Source organism: Boleophthalmus pectinirostris, unplaced genomic scaffold (genome assembly GCF_026225935.1).
Source record: "Boleophthalmus pectinirostris isolate CB_2022bp ecotype Guang Dong unplaced genomic scaffold, ASM2622593v1 HiC_scaffold_8, whole genome shotgun sequence".
In the NCBI taxonomy this organism is placed as follows: Eukaryota; Metazoa; Chordata; class Actinopteri; order Gobiiformes; family Gobiidae; genus Boleophthalmus; species Boleophthalmus pectinirostris.
Window position 1 is genome coordinate 40,154,521 of NW_026571515.1, and position 19,231 is coordinate 40,173,751.

The 19,231-nt window shown below is 38.4% G+C and overlaps 1 protein-coding gene across 1 annotated transcript in view; it reads left to right on the forward strand.

Annotated features, from left to right (window-relative positions):
* Positions 1–18,283, forward strand: part of hspg2 (heparan sulfate proteoglycan 2) — a 349,507-nt gene extending 331,224 nt beyond the window's left edge. The window contains exons 65-81 of the mRNA XM_055166122.1: positions 3,364–3,448; positions 4,283–4,427; positions 4,683–4,785; positions 4,864–4,973; positions 5,180–5,288; positions 5,491–5,589; positions 5,735–5,956; positions 6,322–6,566; positions 6,934–7,105; positions 7,537–7,659; positions 7,939–7,983; positions 9,645–9,720; positions 10,115–10,193; positions 12,005–12,075; positions 12,181–12,264; positions 14,826–14,929; positions 16,904–18,283. Coding sequence (XP_055022097.1) covers positions 3,364–3,448; positions 4,283–4,427; positions 4,683–4,785; positions 4,864–4,973; positions 5,180–5,288; positions 5,491–5,589; positions 5,735–5,956; positions 6,322–6,566; positions 6,934–7,105; positions 7,537–7,659; positions 7,939–7,983; positions 9,645–9,720; positions 10,115–10,193; positions 12,005–12,075; positions 12,181–12,264; positions 14,826–14,929; positions 16,904–17,079 — 2,048 coding nt within the window. The 3' untranslated portion in view covers positions 17,080–18,283. The remainder of the gene's footprint in view (positions 1–3,363; positions 3,449–4,282; positions 4,428–4,682; positions 4,786–4,863; positions 4,974–5,179; positions 5,289–5,490; positions 5,590–5,734; positions 5,957–6,321; positions 6,567–6,933; positions 7,106–7,536; positions 7,660–7,938; positions 7,984–9,644; positions 9,721–10,114; positions 10,194–12,004; positions 12,076–12,180; positions 12,265–14,825; positions 14,930–16,903) is intronic.
* The last annotated feature ends 948 nt before the right edge of the window (positions 18,284–19,231 follow it).

Genomic DNA, 19,231 nt, shown 5'->3' on the forward strand with positions numbered 1-19,231 from the left:
TTTACCAAGGATGCACGGGTGGATCCTTGGCAACCTCGGAGTGCTGCAAATTGCCAACAATGCACCGCAACTTCATTTTTTACAAACTTTTTTAAGCAGTAAAATGCACTTGGATCAAATAAAACTCATTATACAATAAAAAAGAAGTAAATATTTTGCTATTTCAGCCGCATTGCTGCAGATCGCACTATTATCAGATCTAATTAATTAAAATCAGGACAAATGCAGCAACATCTCTTAATGAAGGTGATTGGGAATACAGTTAGTCTATCACCTGAAAATGTTTCAGCCTGTGTATTTATTTTTTTAGGCTAATGATCAGCCTAAATAACTCAATAAGAGATGATTCATTCAGCCTTTATTATTCACATGTTTTAATGCATGTGACATGTAAAAACACTTTATATTTATAAAAGCATTGATGTTTATTAAAACTCTGAGTTTTATTGCGTTTGCTCTGGTCACGTGACACGGCGCAGTCATTCCCTCTGGCGCCTATTTCACGTGCACTCCAGGAGCTGTGAGCAGGACGCTACTTCAGAGGAGCCGACTATGGAGGAGTGCTACAGAATGTCTTCAGAGGAAGGATCCTGAGAACTGAGAAACATCCATAAACTCTCCTGGGATGACAGGGAATGAGTGGCAGTTGTAGGAAAAATGGGGAGGTAGGAAAAGAAGTACTAGAACCGAACAGGCTGGGAAAATGGAGCTGGACTGGAGATAACATGTAAACGATGGACAAAACTGTGACACTATCAAAAATATACCAACCATGTCTCCTAGTATTTTACTGTAGGATTGTCAAAAAATCATTATCAATATGATAATTTATGTTAAAAGTAGTATTGAAACTAGAATAGATACTCATTTAACAAAGCAGAAGTGCCTACATAAACTAAATGATGCCTTACTATCACAGAGGGAGCAGGGTGGGAATGGGATACAGATATTTAATGTCATTGTACTTTTTATAACTGTTTATAGATCGCCTTGTTTATGCTGTTTTTGTATTCTATGTTTTGTGTGTCTCAGAGACTATAGATGGAAATTAGCTCAAAGCATCTCTTCAGTGATTGTTTGATTAATGCTCCTGTACATGGTCCCTACAAAAAAATCTTCATATCATAATGTGTCACTTCTACAAGTAGCACGTTCTGTCGTCACAAACAGACCCTGGAGTTGTGTTTTGTTTCATTCACACATGTTTAACACACAAACCCTGCAGATTTATGATGAGTTCTTCCAGCTCAAACTCTCTGTTCCACTTTGTGATGTCATGTGGTAATACATGAAGTGCTGCACTTTGTTTTTAAACTCTATACGCTTTCACTAAAACAGACTAAACTAAAACATTTTGAACTTTGAGATGTAGACAGACTAATAAACTAGGAACAGGTTTAAATGAGACAAAACACAACTCCAGGTCTGTTTTTGGGAGATAACATTATAACACGGTTTAAAGCTCAAAAGAGTCAATTTTTGCGGTATATAGAACCTTTAAATTAAGTTACTGCCTTAAATGAAGTGGCAAAACATTTGACAGAATTAGATTTACTTTTGTTAGGCACCCTACCTTGACAACTGAAATCACTGGACTGTTAAATGAAGTGCTTCTATGAAATTTCAGTGCCATAAGTTCTGTTCATATATGATTCTTTGCTTGATTCTGTTGATGTTTGATGTCTAAACGTGTCCTCTGTTCCTCACTCATGTGGTGGGAAGGTCTCATAGTTTACGCCGGTGAGTCTTAGACGGTTTGAGAAAATCAAATCTCAAAGTTTAAATGTGCAGTTGTGCTGATTGGCTGCAACAGACTCCTCCATCCTGCAGAGGGCACACAGCTGATTTTAGGGCATTGGAAAACAGAAATGCCCAGTCATTCTCTAGGAATATTGTGTTTATGTTTATCCACACTGCCAATATCTGGGAATATCTGTATTCATTTAAAATGACATGAGTTCAAGATTTTACTTTTGATTTGAGGTTTTAATAGTTTAGGGTGACCACATTTTCAAAATAAAACACTGGGACACTGGGTTGATAATAAAATTGTGAAACAAGTGCATATTTAAGGAAAACTGTTCTGCACTCGGCCGTCATAACAAGTGAATGAGTATAGTCACATTTTCTTTGTGTTTTGGTCATTTTTAAGCAGCTTTTCTGTATTTTATCAAAACAAATGACAATTTATACGTTTCTTTATTGTTGGCAGGGATCAAATTGGGTCATTTCTTGTATAAAACTGGACAAATTAATAGTTTTGGATAAATCCATTGGGACAGGGGACACAGGGCTCAAAACTGGGACTGTCCTGGGTAAATAGGGATGTCTGGTCACCCTCTAATAGTTCATTTACAGCTAATATGTGCTGACTGGTTTTGTTTTGTTTTGCCAATCAATCCCTGAAAACATCATATTTGGTTAAGTTAAAACAATAACTCAAAAATGTTATATCTTGTGTTGGGTTGTGTTTATTTATCATGTAAAATTACGTAATAATTAAATATGTATATTTAGTATTTCTGGTCAGTTTCAAGATCAGCCACCTGCTCGTGTCCATGGAGATGTTCCACGACACTCTTAAACATTTCTAACCAGCATTTGTTGACATGTGCTTACCTTGACACATGTGCATTCTTGTCTCCATGGCAATAGACCAATTAATGCCATACTAAGGAACGTCTGAGGCAATGTAATAATATTGTTATGGAAACATGGAAACAAATCGGTGGCAAAGTTATATAGCACACCTTTAAGTAAACACACTCACACAGGAAGTTAATTGTGCTTTAAATAAAATTAATATGTTGTCTGTCATAAATATCTTCTAACAAGTAAAATAATAAAGGCTTAAGAAGTTATTAAATCTTAATCCAAACAGCTCAAATCAAGGTAAAACTCCGAATTCAAGTCATTTAAACTAATATAGGCGTTCTGATTTTTGCAGTACAACACGGGCAGTAACTGATCAGGCATAAACAACATTTTAAAAAATCAGCTTTGTGTTTGCACCTTTATTCAGGCTTGTTTATTTGATTTACAGTTCAAATGTGAAAGTATAATGATGCATGTTGCCTAGACTTGTGTGTCCCTGGCATGTGGACAAAGTATAGAGAAGGCTGTCATATGTTTCTGTTGTAAACTCAGCTTTGGTTGGCTTTAAACCTGCCTCACCATAGCATGCTGCTTCACCATAAGCTTTTGAACAGTTTTTTTGTGTTAAAATATTAAAAAGCCTATCCTAACTAGTGTCCTTTTCATTGATGAGCATTGTAAAGACCAAATAAATGCATTGTTTAGTGAGTGACAGAGAGAACATTAAAAAACATTACATTTGTGTTAATACATGTTTGTTTGGTGCAGGTATGATTATGTACAATGGACAGAAGAGGACCACCGGAGCAGACTTTGTCTCCCTTGGCCTTGTGGGAGGTCGACTGGAATTCAGGTCAGTTTTTAAGATCGCAGACAGAAATAAAACTTAATGCATATCAATTTTTTGCACAGTTTACTACTACTACTACTACTACTTCTTACTACTATAACAATACAGTAGAGTACAGTAAAATCATGTGCTGTTTACTCTGAACTGTCATTATCTTCCGCTGATCATTTTTCACTGTTTTCACTTCCAAGCATGTCTCTGAATTAGCAAGGGTGTAGGTTTGGTCTCAGTAAGTTTTTAAGTTTTTTTAGTTTTTTTAAAGTTTGATACATCGTCTTCACTTACACCTGCTCAAGCTGACATCTTCCGGTGTGGCCCTGTCCTGTCGTTTCCCCAGTTTAGGCTTCTGGCTTCACTAATGACATCACTCTGTTACAGCCAATGAAGCATCGGCAGGAGTAACCCTGTTGTCATATCACTGAATACATCTCAGAACATCTCAAACAAATTGTGAACTAAAACTTCTTAAATGAATACTATCGAGTTCGGAAAAATATCTGAAAAAATGTATATTGTTGTTTATTAAAATAAAATGGAAAATACTGGTAGGGTCTTCCCCAAATATTGGTTGTGACATGTTCCCACCATCCCAATGCAAACCTACGCCCTTGTAAATTAGCTTGTCTCTGGATAGATTTGTCTTTCTTTTTATTTATTTGTGTAGTTGTTTCCCATTGTTGCCAGCAGAGTATTCATTCAAAGTATTCATTTTGCGTCACTTTTTCTATACTTTTACATTATTTTTAAATGAGAAACACAAATACCAAGGCCTCCAGAACTACACAAAAGATACACACTCACAACGTCTTCTTTAAATATTGCATTTTGTGATCTCAGGTTTGATGTTGGCTCTGGCATGGCCACTATCCGTGACCCCAACCCCATAAAACTGGGCGAGTTTCACACAGTGGAGTTTTCTCGTAACCTGACTCAAGGCTACATCAGTGTGGATGGAGGAGAGCCCATCAACGGCACCTCACAGGTCAGTCACCTCTAAGTCATTACATATTATAGAGAAAATAATGTCTGTCAGGCTTAAGGTAAGTGAGGAACAACTTTGGACCACTGCAAACTGTTTAAAATGAACTAGTTGTGTTTTTAAGGCAGTAAAAATCTTTAATACAAAAATACAAACTACTGACCGGGCCCCATCTGGGAGAGTGACATAAGCACTTTCTACAATCTGAAAACAGTAATTAATCCAGTTTAATTACAGTGTAGTTACCTTCCTCTTTAGGGTAAGTTCCAGGGCCTGGATCTGAATGAAGAGCTGTATTTGGGTGGTTACCCCAACTACACCCTGCTCTCAAAGACTGCCGGTATCAAGACTGGCTTTGTTGGTAAGTGTCCTATTCTTACACCACCATAATGTCCAGAATTTAAGCAAATAACCATTGTATTTTGTGGATGTTTTTCAGGCTGTATCCGTCAGCTGATCATCCAGGGAGAGGAGGTCATCTTTAAAGATTTGGACCGCAGCTCCACTGGGGTCTCCAACTGCCCCACCTGCAAAGATCACCCATGTCAGGTCAGTTGTGCTGTGTTGTACATACACTAAATATACAGTATATATAGGCTTGTGTTAAAGTAATGACCCTATAATTGCTTTAAATTTATGGCTCTAAATGTCCTAATGTAAGTATGATAAATCTTTAGGACCGATGTTTCCTTGTGTTACTGAGCTCCTGTGACAAATTTCTCTTGTCCAACTCTAAAGTGTAACTCTATCCACAGAATGGAGGCAGATGTGAGGACTCAGAGGCCAGTCTTTACAAGTGCAGCTGTGCCCGAGGCTTCACCGGCAGCAACTGTCAGCACCATTCCTCCCTGCACTGCCACACAGGTACATTACAAGGGGAACAAAGGTTATGGATGTAACTATGGTTCTATGACTCCCAGATGACTACCAGAGGGTAGGCCCCCCTTTCACAGTGAACATTCAGTACTGCTCTCTTGACAAGAAAGAGAACTGTGATCATTTAACTTTAAAGTGGCCCGTAACTGTTGAACCTACTAACTTACATTTGTTTTGTCTTCATCATCAGAGGCCTGTGGTCCAGACGCGACCTGTATCAACCGTCCAACTGGACTGGGTTATGACTGTCGCTGTCATTTGGGCAAGTTTGGAGACAAATGCATGGACGGTGAGTTTAGATACTAACCTTAAGAGACTGAGCTCCTACAGACAGACTATGACATTGAAGCATGGGGCAAATGCAGAGGGAGATATTTTCTTAACAAGGACATTAATTTATACCACGTTCATTCTTTTCCTTTGTGCTTTCTCAGGAGAGCTGGTGACCACTCCTCTGTTTGATGGGAAGACTTCGTTCATCTCGTATCCTCCTCTCACAAATATCCATGACGACCTGCGGGTGGAGCTAGAGTTCAAACCTCAGGGCGCTCACGGCCTCATGTTCTTCTCTGGAGGAAAGAAGATGAAGGTGGAGGACTTTGTCTCTATCGCTATGGTCAACGGACACGTGGAGTTCAGATATGAGCTGGGCACAGGTGAGGGAGATTTTAGGAATTTCAGTTACATGTTTTTTCCTGTTATGGACGACACACTGAGGACTTTTTGACTATTCAAAAGGTAGTCCTGTTATGTTTTGAATTGTTTAGTACTCTGACTACAGTGCAAATTTGACTACTCTCTTGAATTGGTATAAAATGTGTAATTTGGCCTTTATTATACCTTTACTGGACATCTGACAAAACTGTGCTGATCTGAACCAGTCCCAGTGTAATGTTCATTTAGTCCTAGTTTTGATGTGTTTTGTAAGCATGTGTGAGCACAGCTTCAGTCTGATTTTAACAAATTAAATATATTTTGTTGCATATCCACTCATTAATCTTTTTGTTTTTATCCTCTCCAGGTCAGGCGGTCCTGCTGAGCTCGGAGCCTGTCTCCCTGGGTCAGTGGCACAGGGTGGTGGCGGAGCGTGTGAGGAAGGCGGGGTACCTCCAGGTGGACCAGGGCCCAGTGGAGAGGCTCTCGTCTCCGGGTAAAGCCCAGGGTCTGAACATCCACACTCCCATGTTCCTCGGAGGAGTCCCCAACCAAGAGATCCTGCCCAAACCCGCCAACATCAGCCACATGTTTGAGGGCTGCATTGGAGAGGTGAGTGGTGTTTGGCAATATTCAATTAAAAGTGTTTTTATTTAAGCATCAGATAAAACATAAATGTAAAGATTCAGTTAATGGGAAAAGATAAAGTGGGATAAATTAACACACTGTGGAGTACATGATACTCAAAAGGAATTGGAGGAAGTTTATCTATCTATCCTATCTTCAGGACAACAAAGTATACCAAGTAGAAAATATCTTGCACAAACTGTAGAATTTTGGCCAGTTTCTTAGAGAAAGATTTGGTAAATAAATTGAAATTGGTTCAAACTGTTTAAATGATCTGAATTTTAATTGTTTTCTAGAGATGTGTGATATTCATTCATACAGGTGTGTAACTTTGCTCTGAATGGCTTTGTAGGTGCTTATCAACAATAAGACCATAGACTTGTCGTACAGCTTCACTGAGAGCCATGCCATCAGTAAATGTGTGGACAACAGCCCCTGTGACCGGCGGCCATGTTTGAACGGAGGAGACTGCATGTCCAACGCTGAGTACGAGTACCAGTGCCTCTGCAAAGACGGATTTGAGGGTAAGTGCTATAGGAATGAACTAAGATTACTTTATATTGAGTATTATTGACTGAGAAAATAAGTTGTCAAATTAATTCTCAGTGCACATTTCAAACATGTTGGTAAGGATTTAGAAGATATTTGCTGAGCTGTCACTGGATCACACATGTGGTCAAATCAAGTGCTCTTTGTAGGATCCAAATCAGGGCAGATAGAATTTAAACATAAGAAAAGACAGACCCAGGGCAAACCAACATGTTTCGACTGATAAACAAGTCTTCATCAGGGCCCTGGAGTTGAAATGATTTCCCCTTTCACAAAGACAAAGGAGTAAAAGTGTGCTGACCATGTTATTTAAGCCAATGTAACAGGCCTGGTTCTAACCTGCTGAAGTAGCCTATAACTGTTGTGAACTGTATGTAAAGTTTAAAGGTGATCTTTGCCCTGTCAGGTGAGCGCTGTGAGGTGGTGAAGGACGTGTGTCAGAGGGACGCTCAGTGTCTGAACGGAGGCAGCTGTGTGGAGGGGCAGTGTGTGTGTGCCCCGGGACACTCCGGCCCAACCTGTGATCAGAGTAAGTCCTTTACTTTATCTATGTCTTCTTATCTAGAAACTATCTCACATACAGTGTCTCTGTGTCAAAGTGACCTTTCTGTTTCATTCTGTGAGCTGCTTATCCACTGCAAACACACAGCGGTTTATCAAAGCAGTCGGACCAGAGGCTGAATTGAGTCCATATGGTTCACATTCCTCTCTGTCAGACAGCTGACCCCCAGCGCTGCAGTGCACTCTGGGAAAGATTAGTATGTCTTATTAAAGTGTGTACCCCCCTCATGCTCTATACTGCACACAGGCTCCCCCGAGGCCCTCTGGAGTTTGGAAGGTAGCGGCTCCAATGGTACAGTATCAGTGGTATACTCAGTCTGCACCGTGACTAACAGCGCCCCCTCATGAGCGGGAGGGGCTTATGTCTTTGGCCTAACACTGAAGCTCCAAATAAACTGCAAACAAGCAATCATCCTTCACTGAGGAGGAGGAGGTTTGAGGAAAGAGGAACTCTGTGTTTATGTACAGAGAGCTCATTACACAGACTCAATATGGGACATATGGACCCACTTTGTACCTGTAAACAACACAAGCGCCATAAATGCAGGATTCCTCTTGTTTCCAAACCCAGAACAGCTTATTTAAGACACTTTCTGTACTCACAGAAATAAAATCTTATTGACAATTTCTTTTCCAAATAAACAAACTGCCAGGGCTGCACAATATTATATATTATTAAATGATCATTATCCCAAGAAGCTAATTACAGTGAGTCAGTGTTTTTGTGATATTGCCTGTATATTATATGTCTGACCAAATCTGGAATAAAAAAGTATTAGAATGTAGTTTTACTTAACTTTGTTTTATGTTTTTAAATCCTAATTAAACCATTAGGATTTAAAACTAGTTTAAAAATATAATGCTAAATTAGATTGAGTAAAACAATAAGTATATATTGGACCTTTGTTAAAATGACATACTTCAAATTTGCAGAAGTGATGCTTCTAAATATCTTTTCTAAGCATCTTTTGTGCAGCTCTGCAAACTTCTTCCAAACATATCTTTGTTTTTCCTGTGAAACAAAGTCAAAAGGCAGAATAATCCAATGCTGATAAAAATATGCTGATACTAACACCCAGATTTAAAGTGGGAAATGTCTGAAGAAAAAATGTGTTATTATTGTGTATGCATGGAGGCACAGAGCTGGTGAGTTTTCTGGTTGCTTTATAAAGTTTCTCAGTTGAATTTGTGAGAAGGATTGCTGAAATGATGCCTGATCTTTTCATGACATTTTGTGGGTTTTAGTGTCTATGTGAACAGTAAAGATGTAAAGATAAAATCCGTAGAATACTATGGAAACTGTGAGATGATGCAGTTGTGATTTTTTTGAGTTATACACAAATAGTTTTACCACTAGATGGGGTCCTATCATTAAGAATGTGGTTACAACAAAGTAAGCTAATATAATGTATTTGTCTTTATAGATTTGCCTGCTGCAGTGCATTATGGGGCCTGATTTGAATCATTTTGTAATGTGATATTTTTGATCATTTGTTTGGATGGTGCATTTTGAACCTGCATTGTGAAGAGAATAAATATAAGACTATGAAAGTTACAGATGATTATATTACGTTTTACCAATAAATTGCTCTGATCAGGGGTCTCAAACTGAAATTCACCACATCTATTGTTGACATGGAGAGCTCAAGTCCTTCAACATCAACAAGTAATACATAAGGACATGATTTCTTTATATGAAACAATAGTACCACAAAAAAGTTGTCAAAATAAAACAGTTTTGGAAGCAACAAATAGTGCAGTTTCATTTTAATATTTGTACAATTTGGATTAAACTTTGGCCGAACAGCAGAAAGAAGTGAGTCACATGTTTGAGAACCCTTGCTCTTGAATCTGATTACTCTTATCCCTTCTACACCTTCTACCTCTAGATGGCGATATAACAAAAATGAAAAATGATACAGACAGCTAATTCTGACATTTGTAATTTTCTAGATTCACCCTATCAGTACGCCGCTCACTTCGACAACAACGGATACATCGCTCTTCCAAAAGCAGTCTTCCCAAGAAGGTAGCTTGTCTTTGTCACATAAGTTTGAGCTTTCATTTGATCATATTTTAATTTCTTTAAAGGTGTACTGCGTAACTTTTCCTGGTGAACTTTTCGTGCCACATGCTTGTCTTCATGGAGATGTTATTGCTTTGCTTGGAATGTTACACGGATTATCATTCATCTTTTTGTATTTATTTACATTGCTCCAAAACACCTTAAAAATAACATGCATTCTTACTGTGAGTCGGGGTCACCTCTCCATAGATCTGTACTGTAATTTGGGCTGGTTTCATTGTTTGTGTCCATGGAGAGAGATGAGTCCAGTGAAAAATACCAGACAAAGCAATAACATCTTCCGCCAGCTGAAAAGTTCCATAATGAACCTATCATTTCATATTTTTTTGTATTTCAGTGCACCAGACTCTCCAGAGACTATTGAACTTGAGATCAACACCAGTTCATCTGAAGGTCTAATTCTCTGGCAAGGCGTGGTAAGTCCCTGCTTGGAGTATCTTCAACTTTCTTACCACTTATCCGATCTTTTTATTCATATATGCTGTATCCATCAACTCCATGTAACCAAAACTTTAAAGGTCCTATATTACACAACATTGACTCTTGTGAGCGTTAAGTCATTTTCTAAACATCATCAAAAACATACCTGGAGTTGTGTTTTGTTTTATGTTTCTTTTCTTTTATTCTGTCTATATCTCCAAAGCTCCAAATGCTCCATTCCACCTTATGATGTCATGAAGCGGTATTTTTCAAGTTTCCTTTTAACTTTAGTTCAGTAGAGATAGGCAATTCCGGGACTGAAATTATCCAAATGATTCTACTGAAGGTGTATGGAGTTTAAAAACACAGTGGAGCATTACCTGTATTACCACATGACATCACAAGGTGGAACAAAATTCTTTCCATTTGATAGAAAAAAACTCCTAAATATGCAGGGTTTATGCGTAAAAACAAAATTCCAGGTATATTTTTGAAACATTATAACAGATCTGAAATCTTAATAAAGACCTAAATAGCGTAATAAAGGCCCTTTATTGTCCATATATTAATTATTGCATTTTGTTCATCCACTAATTCTGTTTTACGCATGTGAGCTTTGAGTTTTGCTTTTTTTTTTTTTTTTACATCACATCACTAAAGAAACGCATGTTGCTCTAACCCACCTCCATGTCCTCAGGAGACCTCAGGCTCTCGCAACCTGAGGAAAGTGCATGCTAATAAAAAGGTATTCACTATATTGTTTTCTGACATTATTGTGTATTTAAATTCTGCATTCATGTGTTTTTAAACCACATCCATTCTCACATGTTTGTATGTTAACATTGCTCTGACAAATTAAGGCTTGTCTTATCTTTCATTATGTTTATTCACTCACTTGAGAAACCAGTGAATTGACTGATTGATTGATTTTTTATTTTTCATTTTATTTATAGATTTTACATAATAAAACAAAACTTTAAAACACAAGAGTACAAAAGAAAAAAAATACACAAAATACATACATATACATACACACATACACATGAGGGGCCGTTCAAGTGAGAACATATGTATGTGAGAGTGAGAATACATGTATGTGAGAGTAAGAATATATGGATGTGAGTGCAAAAATGTTTATATGTGAGAATGAGAATATATGCATGTGAGAGTAAGAATATATGTCTACGAGAGGGCCAGAATGAATAATGTCTTGAACAGACCCTCATACACATACACATATACATACACATATACATAACTTACTGTATATCTACATATATATATATACACAGTAATATATATTCTGTATATAATAATAATATCCATTTTACATATACAAATACAAATATACACACACACATGTATATACACTTTAAAAAAATACTTTTTTATCTCTACACTACCACAACTTATCCAGTCAGAGCTATCAGAGTTAAGTATATACAATGAAATAGAATTAAAGGATGTTTAACTCATTTGAAGTGTATAAAAAATAGTAGTACAAATGTCCTTATCATGTCCAATAGTAAATCATGGACAAAACAGATATAGTATGTAACTGTTTAATTCAGTTAATAGTATTTTATTTTAATGACTTAAGTGAGCATAAAGTTGCATAAAGCATAATTGTTAGAAGTATTGAGCTTTGTAAGTGCACGTGTTATTAGAATCTGAGTAAGCACTGAGTAAGTGCAGGTGTTAGAAGAATCTGTTTGCCAAATGAAATAGAACTTACAAATTCAAGTATTACAAAATAACTAGTGATAGTGGCTCTGTTTGCCTGGAGACTGACTGATGTGATTGACAGGAACATGGGGAGCACGGCAAAGGCAAAGACTACATCAGCCTGGGACTACACAACGGACACCTTCTCTTCAGGTAAAATGACATATCTCTCATACACTACTGACACTATTACTGCTACTAGTGATAATGCTACTACTACTATCACTACTACTGCTGACACATGTATCTCTGTTGTAGCTACCAGCTGGGCAGTGGGGAGGCACAGCTCAGGTCTCGGAGGCCCATCAATGACGGACAGTGGCACAAAGTCACAGCAGTCAGGTAATGAAGACAAACAATTAAAGTATCTCTCTTTCTCTCGTTAGTGATCAGTATGAATGCACATGTATTTTGATATTCTACACTAGATTCACTTTCAAAACCCAAATTTATGTCAGACTGTGTAATATGGTGCAACATAAACCAATGAATATGCTATGCTAAAATAAAATGCATGAATAAATATGGTGTTAGAATAAAAATAGACCTTGACTGGATATGCAAAAATGTACAAAATATGCAGAATAACAATGCAAAACTGCTATTTGTAAGTAGATGAGGTGAGTTATTTAATTGAACTGGACTTTATGGGTCCAACAGCATCCTTTTTATTTGATTTATTTGATTTTATTTGGATCCCCATTAACTGATGCACACGACACCAGCTACTCTTGCTGGGGTCCACATATAACACAGAACAACAACAAATAAGACACTTACAAACAAAACCATTACATAAAGATTAAATTATTGTCCTTTATTGTCCTGAAGACTTGTTCCATCTCATAGAAATTTCAGGCTTTTAACTGCATAAGCTACAGTTGGAAATTAGGACCAACTGAGACAAAAGGGCGAGTTCAAATGCCCTGCAGAACATATCGAAAGAAAAATTTAATTCTGTCAAGTGGGCAAAAGTTTTAACTGCTTCTTAAATTCCAGTCAGATTGCTGGTGGTGCAGATATAAAGCAGTGTTCACCAGCAATCTGACAAGAACTGAAGAAGCAGCATTTTACATAATAAAATGACTATCCTACCTGGACGGCTGAGGCAGTGTTGTGCATTTTTCAGTGAACTTTGAACTGAACGCAAAACTTTTGTAAATCAAGAACTTGAACGTGAATTTGTTCAAATTGTGTGATGAACGACGTACGTCACTGTTGGGGTTCAGTTAAACGTCGGAATTTGTTTTCACCTGATGAGTGACGATCTGCTCGCACTTCACCTCGCGAAACCACAGCCGCGTGTCAACGCGAAGGCGACTCCACCGGCAGCTTTAGCGGAACGTACGGGCTCTTGTGTCTCTCAATGGGAAAGTCAATCAAACTTGACTGGGCGCGTTTAGCTGCTTGTATTTACCTTCTGTACAGGCTGACCACGGCAAACGCAAGGATTTCAAAAGTAAATTTCAAAGCACTAATTAACAGTGTATGTGGATCTGGGCTCTTTCACATGATACACAACTGCCCAGGGAGCACAATGTGCTGATGGTAAACGCACAAATACAACAATAGATACATGCTCTGTGGATTTTGACGGGGATACGCGCCTACGCTCGTGTAGAGCGTCAAAAAATAGGATGGATCCTATTTTCTGAAATCTACACGCACAGGACGTGCTGCTCCGCGCGCGTATTATTTTACTTGGTACATATGTCAGTAACGCGCGTCACAATGCTTTTTTAACCTGGATTGAAATGGTGGGTTTTTCGTTTTTCTTCATACAAATTTGCTAAAATCACCGCGATATCAGCAGCAGTGAAACGCCGGAGGTGCGCCCGCGTAGACCGTGATCTTGAGCGAAAGGACCGACGCAGAAGTCCGCGCTCCACCGAACTAAACGCAGCTGACGCCCGATCGCACTCGAGGTTCTCTCAGGGGCGGTCCTAGATTCCAAGTTCTAGTCCAGGATTAGTCCTGGTTTGGTCCTGGTTTAGTCTTGGTTTAGTCCTGGTTTAGTCCTGATTCAGTTCTGGTTTAGACCTGGTTTAGTCCTGGTTCAGTTCTGGTTTAGTCCTGGTTTAGTCTTGGTTTATTCCTGGTTTAGACCTGGTTCAGTCCTGGTTTAGACCTGGTTCAATTCTGGTTCAGTCCTGGTTTAGTCTTGGTTTATTCCTGGTTTAGACCTGGTTCAGTCCTGGTTCAGTTCTGGTTTAGTCCTGGTTTAGACCTGGTTTAGACCTGGTTTAGTTCTGGTTCTGTTCTGGTATAGACCTGGTTCAGTTCTGGTTTAGTCCTGGTTTAGACCTGGTTTAGTCCTGGTTTGGACCTGGTTCAGTTCTGGTTTAGTCCTGGTTTAGACCTGTTTTGGACCTGGTTCAGTTCTGGTTTAGTCCTGGTTTAGTCCTGGTTTAGTCCTGGTTCAGTCCATATACGGCGCAAAAGTTCAGCATCTTAACAGTTCTTTTGGTGAGAGTAAATTAAAAGTGCTGCAATAGTCGTGTAATGTTTTACATTTTAAATACAGTAATATTGTAATGTAACAAATGACTTTGAAATGACAGTAACAAGTCATAAATAACACGTTACAGTTTTAAAGTCACTTGTCCAACAGTGGATCTTGTAAAGTTGTTGTAAACTAGAAGTCAGTTTGAAAAATAAAAGCAGCCTTTCATTTACAGATCTCATCTAAATATAAAATGAACTGAACTTTGAACTAGTTCAAAATTAAAATTGTGAACTATGAACGTGAACTATTCACTTTGAACAAGTGTGAACTGAACTTTGAACTAGTTCATGAAAACTGTGAACTTGCACAACACTGGGCTGAGGGATTACACAGACATTTTGCAGAATATATTTTCGAAACATGTCTGAATTACATGTTGTTGTTGTTGTTGTTGCAGGACTGGGAAGGACGGGTACATCCAGATCGATGGAGAGCCAGGGCTTCATGGACAGTCCAAAGGCAAAAGTCTGATGGTCAACACTAAAGGCAGCATATACTTAGGTCAGTGTGGGTTCCGTTAACAATATTCAAATAAATTGAGTGCTCTCGAAAATACTGACAGAAATCTATGGTGGTCCAGATTACGGTGTGACTTTCTGATGCCAAGACCCAAACAAACTTGCTCAGTTTTCCACAGACTAAACCAAGAATATCAGTGATTCCTGGAGATTGAAACAGACATATGTTCTGTTTGGTTTTAAACTAATAATGCCTCTCATACAGGAAGTACTCACACTTGGAGTATTCAACCCATAAATATTGATCTAAATAGTTTAATTGTGATGTATTTTTTCCAGTGCTAGCAGAGTTTGTGCACCAGTTTGTAAAACATTAAAATAAAATAAAAAACAATGTGCAGTTTTGATCTTTATACAATTTCTAGAGTAACAATATGTATGACTTAAACAGATTTTCAAGTTGCACTGTGTAACTTTTGTGTCTGTCAAATGCTTTTTCCATGGGGATGTTATTGCTTTGTTCAGAATGTTTCACAGTATGGTATTAAGATAAGATAAAATAGGATCAACTTTATGGTCCCAAAGGGAAAATCTGTCTTGGGCTCATTGCCCGCAGCTTAAAAACACAATTACACTCACACATACAGTACAGTCAGACAACAGTCAGAGTTTATCAGATACATATAAGATACATGATGTGTCCATTATTAATGCCCATTGTCCTTTTGTGCACTGCACAACCATAAAGGATAAAGGATCTAAGTGATTGTTATTGCACCAGCTCTTTTGCACAAACACTTACTGCACCATCATTCAGTATAAAGTGATTTAAGTACACATTTTTTGTGCAGATTTGTTCAATAGAAGTGGGCACAAATGAGAGTTTATATCTGTTACTCTTAAAGTGATGTGTTCCATAGCTAGCCAGGCTGGCACCACCTTGTGCCTCCGCTCCATTTCATTTCTCTCCAGTGACTAGGTCAGGAATCAGAATACACTAGATGGTTTGCAAGAATCCCAGAGGTTGTAGACTGCGCACTGACCACTCAGTGAAGAGCTGTAAAGTCAAACTCAAGCGCCTGTCTGAGTCCCTTTTGTGGTACAGCACAACAGTAAACAAAGCGGTCGAGATGGATGTGGACAAAGACATATATTCTGTGTTGTGAATCATTCCTGAGCTTGAGGATTTTCACTTTCTGCTTTCTGCTCACTTTGTTTGCTGTTGTGCCGGCAATTACTTGGACACCACTGAGCGTTCCGGCGCATTACATATGCCACGTCCAAATAGCAGCGATTAGTTAATAAATAATAAATAAAGTACCCACCTACTGTCGAGTGAACAAATCCTAATGCTGCGAGATCAGACGGTTTCCACAAAGTGAAACCGGCTGACAAATCAGGCTACTCGATAGCACCCCTGCCTGCCTGATGGAAGAATTTCAAGTTTAGTTTTACACTGGACAGTTAAAGCGCTAAACCAGGCAACCATGCAGTAAAATATCAGACTCTCCAAAACAGCATTATAAAAACAAGTCGCGATTTCTATGCTCACACCAAACAGCTTCAGACTCTGGGTCAGCATGTACATGAACATTTAAACAAACTGTCGATGTACACACCCACATAGGCAACCTGCTCTATTTGTCTACCCTCAATGACAACAGGAGCAATGAGTCTGCAGAGCTCGAGGATCAAACACTATCTCCTTAGTTTTGTTCACATTAAGAGAAAAGTGACAGGAAAGACAGGAAAGAGCTTATCTCCAGATGGTAGGTGGAGACTAAACCTTTCTATCTCCATGGAGACCAAATCAGACCAAATTACAGGTCAGATCAGATCTTTTTGAGCTATAAAACCATCTGTAATTGAATAATTGTAAAGTAGATTTGTTTAAAGTCATACTGTGGAACATTCCAGACAGAGCAGTGACAGACCCCCAACCAAAAAGTGACATACCGTACATGCACCTTTAAATGTTTTGCTTTTTGATTTCACCATTTCTGCTTTCTGTCACCAGGTGGCGCTCCAGACATGTCCAAACTCACCGGCGGTAAGTTCTCCACAGGAATCAGCGGCTGCGTGAGGAACCTCTCCATGCTTAACGCTAAACCTGGACAAAACCCCGCCCAGTCCATCGACCTCCAAACCCACGCAGCACATGGAGTCAACGTACGACCCTGCTCCTTATCATAGACCTGGAGGAAGTACTACTACTACTACTACTACTACTACAACACACTACTACTTGGTGCTTTGCTGCTGCCAAAAAATCAAAATAACAGGATACTTCTTTCCGTGTGCAGCGAGAAACCAAAAGAGAAGAGAGATTTTTGAGATTTTAAACTACTCTTGTATTCACAATGAAGGACATTTAACACAGGAGATGAGTTTACATACTTCCAGCAGTTTTAGTTTTTAGAGTCAAAACTAATAGGGCTTCTGCATTTGGGTCAGATCCTATGGAGAGACAAGTTTTTTACAGCACTGAATTTTTATTTATACATATGATTATATAAATAGATATTATATTTGTGGGGAAAACATGCAAACTAACCATAATGTCTTCAGCTTTTTCCTATAGAGTTGATTCTGGGTTGTAATACTGTACTTTGTTTTCAGGCTTGTTGATAAACTGCAAACTAGAATGATTGTCGACTACAAGAGTTAAAATCACATGAATTCAAATTAAATATCCTTGGGTAGTGAGATTATGTGGAGATACATTCAACTTTAAATTAGTGAGTAAATTTTTGCTCGACTGGTTAAAATTGTGGTCTGAAATTTTGCTCTTAGCTACTAAATCAGTTGCGTTTTGATCTGTAACTTTTTTGCTCTGCTAAATTAAAAACAAAAAAACATTTGGATAAGTCATAAATACTGATTAAAGTAAGCGAATCAACACGAAAGCTACCCAAATCAAGATACTTATTGCGAATTCAAGTCATTTTAACTCATAGGTCTTTTGTTTTCACAGTCATGGCCTTATTATTTTGTCATTTTACACTTTTAGGCCTTTCTGTGTTCACTTTCTGACGCGAGCATGCTTAAAAGTCACTGTTTCGAGAGGAGCACAACCAGTGGTCACAGTTTCAGTGCACAGTTCGCATTTATTTTTGTTTTATTTTGTGTTTTCTTGTGTATTTTTTTTTTCTTTATTTTGCAATTATGGTGCTAACGTAAGAGATGGATATCTGATCAGTGGAGTAATGTTGGAATACCATGTTTATTATTGATTATTGATTGAGTAGATCTCAAGTTGGATTTGATGGTGTCCTAAAAGTAAGGAGAATTGTTCAGTAATACCATAGAAATTGTGGTTTGTGTGATATCATAAGGGGACATTTGCGGTTAATGGATGCATCACGAATTTCGGACTTCCGGTCATTGCACAATTCATACTGGGAAGGATTTTCCGAAAAAGTGAGCATCAAACCACCATGTTTGATTTCCCAGTGGGATGTGTCTATTGACAAAGCTGATCTTTTCAAGTCTTTTGAACCATATCACTTTTGTTTCTGGTTCTGATATTGTCATATTTTAGTTTTGGGATTCAGACATCGTAATTGTGTGGTTGTTGGAAAACGGCTTGAGAAATTTGTTTGCGAACTTCATAACTGCAAAAGGGAATCAGATGTGTGTGACTGCAAACCTCTGTTCAAACTGTTTCCCTTCCCAAAGGAATTGAAAAATAGTGAAAGGTAAAGGTGATGGGCAGGATTTATCCACAAGAAAAGTGAAAAAGGAAAACTTTGACTGCCTTAATCATCCCGAGTTTGCAGCTAACATTTTGTATGTGGAGCGCCAACAAAGCAAAATCCCGATTCCTCGCTCCATCTTGGTTATGAATTTAAAAAGTCAACGCCAAAGCCAAAGACACCAACTGTTCACCAAGAAACATCTTCCACTGCAAAGAGACCAAGACGTGATGTTGCTGTTTGGTTTGCAGTCACACACATATGATTCCCTTTTGCATTTATGGAGTTCAAAAACTTCTGTCATTCCATTACAATGTCTTAATCCCATAACTATAATATGACGATATCAGAACAAGAAACAAAAGTGATATGGCTCAAAAGACTAGAAAAGATTGGCTTTGTCAATAGACGCATCCCACTGGGAAAACAAACATGGCGGGTTGATGCTCACTTTTTCAGAAAATCCTTCCCAGTATGCATTGCACAATGATCGGTACATCAGGAATCACTGGGCCTATCCACATTAAACACAAGCACAAAGATTAAAGGCACATTATGTAACTTTTCCGATGAGGGTCCACCACCTGCCGCTTTCCATGAGATGTTGATGTTAGCGCTTTGTATAATTCGTCATTTGCGTTCCACAGCAT